Source organism: Archocentrus centrarchus, unplaced genomic scaffold (assembly GCF_007364275.1).
Source record: "Archocentrus centrarchus isolate MPI-CPG fArcCen1 unplaced genomic scaffold, fArcCen1 scaffold_87_ctg1, whole genome shotgun sequence".
Classification (NCBI taxonomy): Eukaryota; Metazoa; Chordata; class Actinopteri; order Cichliformes; family Cichlidae; genus Archocentrus; species Archocentrus centrarchus.
The window spans coordinates 283,721-293,973 of record NW_022060297.1 but is presented as its reverse complement, the minus strand read 5'-3'; the positions used below and the strand labels follow the sequence as shown (position 1 = coordinate 293,973).

The following is a 10,253-nucleotide window of genomic DNA, read 5'->3' as shown; positions in this document are numbered from 1 at the left end:
GACAAGTTAAAAAACACATACAATCCCTCCTTATTAACAATGAGGAGTGTACAGACCAAACTCTAATTGCAAAAGAAATTAGCAGCTTTTATCAAAACCTTTATTGCTCTTCATTTTCAACGAAAGATTGTGACCTCCTGTTAGGCCAAGTCAAAGACTTTATCCCTCAAATCACTGAAGATTTTAAGGAATACTGTGACAAAGATATCACTATAGAAGAACTAGACAGTGTCATTATGTGCTTGAAACCTGATAAATCTCCTGGCCCTGATGGCCTCACTGCCAATTTCTATAGACATTTCTGGGATTGTCTCAGAGAATTTATTTTTTTCAGGTCCTTAAAAAAAATCACATGCAACAACTCACTTCCACACAGTATGAAGCAGGGTATCATCACCCTTATACCAAAACCAGGAAGAGACAGCAAGGTTTTAGACAACTACCGACCGATCACGCTCCTAAAATGTGACTACAAATTATTGATATATATATTCACAAACAGATTAAAAACAGGTCTTAAAAATGTTATCTCTGAAACACAAACCGGGTTCATGTGCATAGGATCTATACACGATAACATCAGACTGGTGCAGGATTTACTTGAGTATAGGGATTTGATTGAGGATAAAGGTTTCATCCTTTTCCTGGACTTCTACAAAGCTTTTGATATGTTAGAGTTCCTTTTCAAAGTTTTACACATGTTTGGTTTTGGGCCCAATTTCTCAGAATAGTAGAAAGCTTTTACAATGGCACCACTAAGTTCAGTTGCACTTCCACATGGTACTTCTCCACACTTCACCATTAATAGGGGAGTAAAACAGGGCTGCAATATTTCCCTTCCTTTTTATCTTGGCTGTGGAAGTGATGGCTCTCTTCATAAAACAGTCAAACATACCTAAACTGAAAGTTTTTGATGACCAAATTATAATCAGTCAACTAGCTGACGACACCACAATCTTTTTGAAGAATCTGGATGTGAGGGATTTACACAAACCATCCAGGAACCCACTGAATGGTTTCAAAAAAAAGTTCTTAATTTATTACAAAAATTATCTCCAAAAAATTATAAACTGGGCCCAGAACAAAAGTCAGCAAACAAACTTCAACTCAGGTAGGAACTCGAACACAAAAAAAACCCACAAACAAGACAAAAGGGGAACTTAAATAGTGGCTGATCAGACCACTGCTGACAAACAGAAGGGGGTAAACAACTAACAAACCAACACAAACTAACAAACAAAACTTAATTAACAAACAAATTCCCCCCTCCCCTTACAAACAGATGGTAGAACCCACTAAGGAGTTTATGCCAGCCATATAAGGAGAAGGGCAGCTGGAGCTTCTTGTTGTCCTCCAGCAGCAGCTCCATAGAAACTGATAACTCAAACAAAAGAGAAATTAATCCCACAAAATAGCAAACTGACACCTAAAGTTAACTTAATGTGTGCACTGCAAATAGTCAACTAAGGAATGAAGCTAAATAAAGTATTAATTGAAAATCTAGCATACACAATATATAAATACACTTTAAGAATAAAAATATAAACCAATTACCAGCCCCAATCAGCTTCAATGTGGGTGACAGCAGGTACGGCTGTCACACTGGACCAAACCCCTAAAGTACTTGAATTAGTTAATACATTCTCAAAAGCATCAGGGCTAACTCTGAACTTACAAAAATGTGAACTGATGGCAATTCATGACTCTAATCTCACAGAAGCTTACGGTATTTCTATTAAATCCTCAGTGAAGTATCTTGGTATACTAATTACTAAAGATGCTAAACTCAATGAAACTGTTAATATAGAAAATAAAATCCAGAAATGCAAATCTCAGGTAAATAGATGGCTTCAAAGAGTTCTGACACTGTTCGGGAGAACCTATTTGACCAAAATGGAGTCGTTGGCTCGATGTATTTATCCTGCATATTCTATGGCCATACCCAACAAATACATTAAAGCTATAAATCAGTTAAACTTTAACTTCATATGGAGAAACCGAGTCCACTACTTAAAGAAAGCAAACATGGTAAAAGACTTTAAAGATGGTGGTTTGCAAGCCATTGACTTTGAATGTTTGAATGCGGTTTTAAAAATAAACTGGTTGAAATCTTTTTTAATGAATGGTAATAGTATCTGGCATTGTCTCCCCAAAGGTTTATTTTAAAAAATTGGAGGCATGGACTTTGTGACTTTGGTGTTAACAGACTCCCTGTTAAGCTATCCTCTTTTCACAAACAGGTGTTGTTATGTTGGAAACTTATGTACACGCACAATTTTACTCCCCACCAAACTCCCATATGGAATAATAGATATGTGCTACATAGAAACAAGTCTCTGTTTTTGGATCGCTGGATGTAAAAAGGTATTTGGTCCATAAGACATTTTCTAAATGACAATGGAGGTTGGTTGTCCTATGAAGATTTTTGCTTATTGTACAATTTGAACTGCTCGCGTACTCAGTTTAACACTGTATTGAACTCTGTCCCTACTGCAGTCAAATATTTAGTTCAAAATATAAGCACTCAAACAGCTAATTTTCAATTACCTGCACTTCAGATCTATGGAGTAAACCTTTTGGACAAAAGTAACTCTAACAAACGGATGCGTCTGCATCTGACTAATCTTATTTTTCCTGCACAACCAAACAGAAACTCTATTTTAAATTTGTTTCCTGAATGAGAGGTTAATAAGTGGAGAACTGCTTACCTTAAATACCTGTTAAGTCCTAAAGCTAAAGAAGTACATTTTAAAATTCTCAACAACATTTTTCCATCCAGGGAACTGTTAAGACAAAGATTCAACTTGGACACAAACAGCTGCACCTTCTGTGACAATGACGGTGAAACAACAGACCATCTCCTTTTCTATTGTGTGCATACTGGAACATTTTGGGAAAACTTTCAGGACTGGATCTCAACAAAACTTTCCCTACCCCATCCCTTAAAAAGGGAAGATATAATATTTGGAATCACCTTCAGAGACAGAAGAACTGACCTTATACTTAACAACCTGCTAATCCTTGCAAAATTCTTCATCTACACCTGTAAATGGGGAAATAGAAAACCTAACTTTTCAGCCTTTGAATGCCTTCTAATGGACAACCACCTGAGAGCCTTAAAATTGATTAAAAGCAAGCATGGTGTACAGCTCCTTGATGCCTATGAAGAACTGATTTTTTTTTATGAGAACTATTGCCCCTCTGTCTTTGTCTTTGTCTGTTTTTTTTTAATTAATCTTTTTACATTTCTTTCTCCGTTTAACGTGTGACGTATTATCTTCAGCTTATATATCATTGTGTGCCTTAAATATGTAAAACCTGATGTGTTTATTATGTATACATGCCACATGATCCTGTACATTTGTTCAAATGTTTAATTAAAAAAAAAAAAAACTTTGGGAAGAAGCCCTCAGTCTGTTTGAAACTAAAAAGAGGTCACTCATCAGTTTGTGCAGCTAGTTTTAAAGCATGACCCCTAATCGAAAATAGTAAAACAAATGCAAATGTGTTGAGAATATTGTGCGCTAGCAGTCAAATAACGCAGTGTGTGGTGAGTTCACTGATTCTTCACCCAGAGAAAATGTCTCTCCTCATGGTCTCCTGCTTTACCTCTGCAATATGAGACAGATATTTTAGTACTTTTATAACTGTGGCTACGTTTCTCTATGAGTGTACTTTTTTTGTTTTTTAAGTAGCAAAGTAACTTGAGACGAATGCTCCCTTGTCAAAGTTGGCTGCCCGTCCAGTTCATGTGTTCTGCTGCCGACCCTCTCCAGTTCAAATTTCTATCCTAGACCCAAAACTAACGTAAACGCCAAGTTCGTGTGGGGGATTTTTCCCGACTGCTGTTGAACGCATCGCGGCTTGTCATGACCCGGAGGAACTTCTGTTCAGCTTTTTTACCCAGAATTCCTTTCTCCGCCTTCCTCTTTCCGTACCGCAGCGATGTCTAAGAGAGGTACGCGGCTCGCTTTAAAACATCTACCTTCATCTGCTATTTTTAAGGCGCGCCACAGCTTATAATGTTGCTCATGTATAAAAGAGAGGCTACGACAATGTTTTCGTGAGACTAGTTTTGAATTTCTGACAATATTTAACGATATTGAAGCGATCACGGTTAAGCTGGCATGACGGAAGCCATGTTTCTCTTTCAGCGCCATGTACTCACGAAACCAGAGATGCTAGAGGCCGAAAGTTTCTACGTGCGGCTCGCTGTTATTGAACAGACTTTAGGCTGCTGTCCGGTGAATGCTCTTATTATTAAGTCAATTGAAACGGTAGTTGTCGGCCTGCAAAGTGTATCAATAGTGAATTCACTTGTGGCAATCGAGGCTAGCTGGGACAGCTAAGCAGAGCCGGTACACACGAAGCGTGAATTGTGGCGAAATTGGAAGCATTTGGAGCAAACTAATGATTGCAGCGCGGCAGCCAGATGGAAAATGTGTGGCGTACAGTGTAACTTTACCTTTCAGTTACATTTTACTTGGCAGTACTGTTAACGCAGTCAATGGAAAATAGCTTTTACAGTACGAAAATTGGTGTTTTCTGGCTACGAAACCAAACAGAATAGCAAAGTGTTGTTTTTGTCGCACATTGTGTGCTAAGTTTGTAACTAAAATGTTCTTAAGCAGTTTGCCACATAGCTCATCAGTGTTTAATAGAGTAAACCAGTCCTAATGGCTGCACACATTTGTCATATTCAGTAGGAAACTGTCTGATAAAGATGAGTAAGAAGCTTCTCTAGGCTTGGGTTCATTGCTTTGTGTGCTGAGAAAAGGTCATTTTGGTGCTCTGGTCAGTTTTAGTTAAACTTGGTGTGGCGCACTGCATAGCCATTGGTGTTTAGATTTCTCATACTTGGTGATAAGCTGCTAAGAACTAGTAGGGTCATTTGGTAACAAATGACACTCCACCTGAGTCAGGTGTTTCAGCGTCGTGTCTTGGGACTAAATGTAAATAAAGATGCTGAGTTTAAGTACCTGAACTTGAAATATGATTATTTGTATATTCTCTAAACATCAGTTTCTGATACCCAGTTTGTCAGAGAGAACTGATTCTTACTGAGCTGTGTTTCTTTCCCTGCAGGACGTGGTGGTTCATCTGGAGCCAAGTTCCGCATCTCACTGGGTCTCCCAGTGGGAGCGGTCATCAACTGTGCGGACAACACAGGTAGGCCTCGGATAACCTTTGCTTCACCTTTCCTGTGCAAAAAAAAAAAAGTCTTAAAAGTCCAAAGAAGTTAACGGGTTTTAAAGAACCAGGCAAAAACATACTACTGTTTCATGTTCAGCTGTTATCTGTTCACTTGTATGCACTAATTAAAGCAGGCCACACCATTCTTCACTATATGTGAACAAGTTTAAATGTGATTTAGGGCTCTTCTCTTTGTTAGCTAAGCAATGGCGCTCACTCAAAACGTCAGGAGAAAGTGGGGAAATCTCAGTTGTGCCCTGTTAATTTTTGTGCATCAACAAATGTTTCAGTCTGGTGACCTCAAAGCATGCTCTGATTGAGGAAATTGCTTCCTGTCTAACATCAGAGGTATGACTGGTTTAGCGCCATGGTTGATGTGCTGAGAAAGTGGATTTGTTTCTCTTCATGCTGGATATGGGGACGCTGCCCACTGCCGTGGTCTTCTCCCTGTGTTAAGACAGCCTTGTTCTTTATTCCCTTTTAACTACTTTCAGTGGTTTTTAAGAAGTTTTTGTGTGTTCTGGAAGTACTTTTATTATTAAGTATAAATGACAGCTTGGAAAACATGGCTGCATAGAGTCTGCTGTACTGACTAATTCACATAATCAGAGATTATTTGATGTTTTAAGCTCTGTGTGTGGAAATTAGCATGCATGCATTGGTGGCTGTCAGTTCCCTGATAGTTTCTGCCTTTATGACTTGATGATATGCAGACTTGATTTGACTGAAGTTATTGTATGAAACAGATCGCACTCAATGAGATTCTCTTCTTTCAGTTGTTCTCGAGCTAATGCTGTGAGCCACAGGTTTCAGTGCACCTGAAGGGTCGCTTGACTTCAAATCTATTTTTACAAATGTTGGGGAAGTTGCAGTTAAAATTGATTATGCACATTATTGTGCATGTTTGATAGAATAGAAAGCTTTTATTGTCATCAAACAGAGCATGATTTAAATGAAGCAGCTGCCACAGTTCACTGCCTTTCCCTATAAAACTTAAACAAGAAAAATACTGTAAAACCAGCATGTATGTGTACATCAAAAAACACAAGCACCGACAGGGGAATAAATATGTGACAAGTATACAAAATATGCCAATATTGCACAAATGCCAGTTATTGCACAGAGGAGGGTTATGATATACTGATGTACTAATATAGCACAGTGAGGTAGTAGAAGAAGAAGTGAGCAGTTAGTCTATGAAGCTGTTGTTGTGTATACTGAAGAGTGTGAGGGCCCAGGGGTAAAACTGTCCCTCATCCTGTCTGTCCTGCCTCTGTGTTTAACTGTGAGCTTACTTAAAAACATTGCAGTTAAACTTGTGGCTAACGGCGTTTTCTCGAGAACAGACTGAAAGGAGACAAATGCATAAAAATATGGAGGCATAGTTTCTGTAATTTCTGACAAACTGCATGTCGTGGACGTGGGGACAAACATCAGCGCTGCTCTGATCTTTAAAACAAATGACAGCGTCATATGAAATCATAGGAACAATGGCTGATTGTTTCCTTTTCTTCACCCCTTCCAAAAGCACTTGCTCTGCCTGCTCAGTGGTTCGGTGAGTTGTCGTAGAAGGGAATATTGATCTCATCACTGTGGGTGAGACAGCAGCGACCCACTGTGGCTGACTGATCTCAATCAGGGATGAGACAAGCTGACGAAGTGGATTTAAATTGAGCTGGAAGGCTGCAGTGTTTTCCACAGTGTCCTGTTCATCCTCTGTTCTCCCACCCTGTCTTTATTTGCATTATCATGTTTCTTACTGTATTTTTCAGGTGCCAAGAACTTGTACATCATCTCTGTGAAAGGCATCAAGGGGCGTCTGAACCGTCTGCCTGCTGCAGGAGTTGGTGATATGGTCATGGCCACAGTCAAGAAAGGCAAGCCAGAGCTCAGGAAGAAGGGTGAGTGGGAAAACCTGGTGACTGTGCCGTTCCCCAAACGTTTCAGTTGGTCTCAGTATTGTTTTTTTCAGTGGTTAATTGAGTGATTGTATAAGAAATACTTTTGTCTTATTAATGAACAATAATAAATATTCCAAAAAGAAAAACACTTAAAATGAACTGCTCAGTTCTTCTGCTCATTTTAGCAACTACAATTGCAGTCTTTGTTTATTTTAAACTATTAATACAATTTATATATTTATATTAATCAAAATCTGCCAAATAATGTTATTAAAGCCTTGAAATAAAGATGGTCGAAAACGCCCCATGCCCCCCTTTAGACTCGCCCCTGCTTGCTGCAGGTATCTCTGCCATATGAAGCAGGACGCTGCCATCGGCCTGATTTAAACATGTATCAGACTGCGTTAACAGTTCATCTGCATGTTTTACTGTAACTTCTGTAGCTTTACTGCACATGTGTCAAACATGGATGGTGGATGGAGCAGCTGCAAAGTTCTCTTCGTCAGGCTGGAGCTTGTTGATGAGGTGCTCTGATGAAGGACTCCTGCAGCTGTTTCCCTGTAAAGCTTGTAATATTAAAGGAACAAGTGCTGCTGTTTTTTTGTTTCTCTTTGACGCCACCTGAGCTCACCGTCAGTGAGAGCTCCACCTCTTTGCTCTTCACCGTTTGAGAGACAGATTCACGTTAATCTATGATGGCGTCATCTTCGGTGCTGCTGTTAGATTATCAGTCTTTGATTGAGAAAACTGTGGTGCATGGGCTTAATGCTGTAATACTTTTTAGTCACATGTTTCTATTGCAAGTTGCAAATGGGGGTGAAAAGCGTGGGCTCACATGGCGACAGCTGAGCGCTGCAGATTAAACAAAGTATCAAAACTAAAATCTTTGCACCAAGGATTTTTTTATATTCGAGTTTCTCGTTGCAGCCTTAGAATTAAATCCCATTTAAGGTGCTGTCCTGCAAATACTGGCAGGATAAAGAGAAACTTCTCCATTGAGTCTCTCTTCTGTGGAAACCTTGTGGGACTGCAGCTTCCTTCCCTGCTCAGCTTCAGTTTCCTGAAACATGTTGCAGGTTCTAGTTGGAGTAGCCTTCCAGCTGGCAGCTGAGCAGGAACTGCAGTCACCATCTGGAGTGCTGCACCCAGGTGGCTGCCTGGGTGTAGTGTGTGTTGCAGTGTAATGTTGTGAAAAAACAAATTGGTTCAGTTCATCAACTGATGATTGACATTTACATTTCAAACTGGGTTTAAAATGTCTTAAGATGACTGCTAATCTAATGTTATGCTAATCTGACACTTGCACAGAGTTCAGTAGCTTGTGTGGAGCTTCATGTTCTGGAGTCTGTGGCAGTGATTTCCAGATGTCTGTATTTAGAGCGTGCATTTAGAGAAGCAGAGTTCCACTGTGGAAAACACACAGGTTTGTGTTGAGGCCCATTAAGGCAGCAGCAGAATGGTTCAACACTCCTACTCATTGAGTGAAGTTCAGGCTCTCATTTTAGAGCTTTATGGGCAAAACCCTGAAATCCAGGCTCCTACAACACAGCTCCTGACAGTTAGGTGGCTTCAGAAGTGACCTCATTACAATTTGTGGACTGAATTTAACTGTCAGTTGCACATAAAATTTGACGGTATTTTCAGCAAGTGTTTAAATATTGGTGCGTGTGTGTTTTGGTTTGAGCTCAAATGTCCCTCGTTCTCTCCACAGTGCATCCTGCGGTGGTGATTCGGCAGCGGAAGTCGTATCGACGAAAAGATGGCGTGTTTCTCTATTTTGAAGACAACGCGGGTGTCATAGTAAACAACAAAGGAGAAATGAAAGGTGGGTTTTTGACAGATGGCATGTCATTCATCATGCTCTCTGTGGGGTTGTTGGTGTAAAGTGTCTTGAAGCACAGTGACCGTCACTGAGTCTTGAATCGAGCAGGTTTTGGTTGCTGGAGAGGGTTCAGTTTTAATTTTCCTTTAACCGGCAGGAAATTTGAACCAAATTAATCTCGGTGGTCGTGACGGGAGCATACCTGCCCTTCCAAAAGCACTTGCTTTGTCTGCTCGGTGGCTCGGCGAGTTGTCGTAGAAGGGAATATTAATCTCATCACTGTGGGTGAGACAGCAGCGACCCACTGTGGCTGACTGAGCTCAATCAGGGATGAGACAAACCTGCTCAAAGTGTTTTTAAATTTATTGGTTAATGCGATGGGTCAAACATCACATTAACATTACATTATCCAGCAATGAAACGTGGACTCTTCTCCATAAAGGTCACATCACAGTTTCTCTTTTCAGGCATTTGTGTAAATTAACAGTGTTGGCACTAAAGTAGCTCCTTGTGTATGTCTACAGGTTCTGCCATCACAGGCCCCGTGGCCAAAGAGTGTGCTGACCTGTGGCCCAGGATCGCCTCCAATGCTGGCAGCATAGCCTGAGCTCGAGCACGCACCGGTTTGTTTTCAATAAAAACTTGTTATTGAGCTATTGTCTGGGTGGTTTCATTTGAGTCCAAATAAAAGAAACATTTAGACAGAGTTACACATAAATGCTCGTTATTATTTTATTATTGGTAATGTGAACAGTTTTATTTTTCGTCTTCAATGTGTTTGACTGTCAGAGCTGCTGGACTGCAGTTACTCAACCATTAGAGGGCGCACTGGCACCTAAGAAGGGGGCTAGATGTGATCTGTAAAAGCATAATTCAACATTCTGTAATTTACACTGTGCTGCTTTGAGCTTTTATGCAATATAAGCAAAGACGTGTAAGGTGTTGACAAAATTCAGATTTCTAACCTGAGTACCGATAAAACCTGATCAGAATTAAAATCTGGTGCAGGTGTCACCATAAAGGACACGACTGTCCTACAGCAGACGTGAGGAAGGCAGGAAGCACTTGGACAGCTTAGAGTAGAAAAGCGCTAATTAAGAACTAGTTCATTTACAAAGTGCTGAATATGAAAGTTCAAAATATGTTACTGATAATGGCTGTCATCACGAAAATGTTACTGAAGGAGGCCATTTTGACCTAACGATGTTTCCTTGCGTGTACAGTGCAGGTGACATGCTAATAGGTATGCATATGCTATCTTGTTTCTGTGGGCAGTGTGTGAAGGTGCTTTACTGCTCTGCTTGGACATCCTTGGCACCTCTCTGTACGGCAGGTAG

At 40.2% G+C, this 10,253-nt stretch overlaps 1 protein-coding gene across 1 annotated transcript; it reads left to right on the top strand.

Moving 5' to 3' along the window:
* Window positions 1–3,884: 3,884 nt before the first annotated feature.
* LOC115777936 (60S ribosomal protein L23) lies at window positions 3,885–9,570 on the top strand. Its single transcript, XM_030725959.1, has 5 exons — window positions 3,885–3,958; window positions 5,086–5,169; window positions 6,966–7,094; window positions 8,806–8,919; window positions 9,441–9,570. The coding sequence occupies exons 1-5, from the start codon at window positions 3,946–3,948 to the stop codon at window positions 9,521–9,523; spliced, it is 423 nt and encodes a 140-aa protein (XP_030581819.1). The 5' UTR covers window positions 3,885–3,945; the 3' UTR covers window positions 9,524–9,570.
* Window positions 9,571–10,253: the final 683 nt, after the last annotated feature.

Excerpts from the sequence above, each read along its gene's own strand:
- LOC115777936 (XM_030725959.1), top strand. Across the intron at positions 5,170-6,965 it reads CAACTGTGCGGACAACACAG|GTGCCAAGAACTTGTACATC; the intron begins GTAGGCCTCGGA and ends TGTATTTTTCAG. Across the intron at positions 7,095-8,805 it reads GCCAGAGCTCAGGAAGAAGG|TGCATCCTGCGGTGGTGATT; the intron begins GTGAGTGGGAAA and ends TTCTCTCCACAG.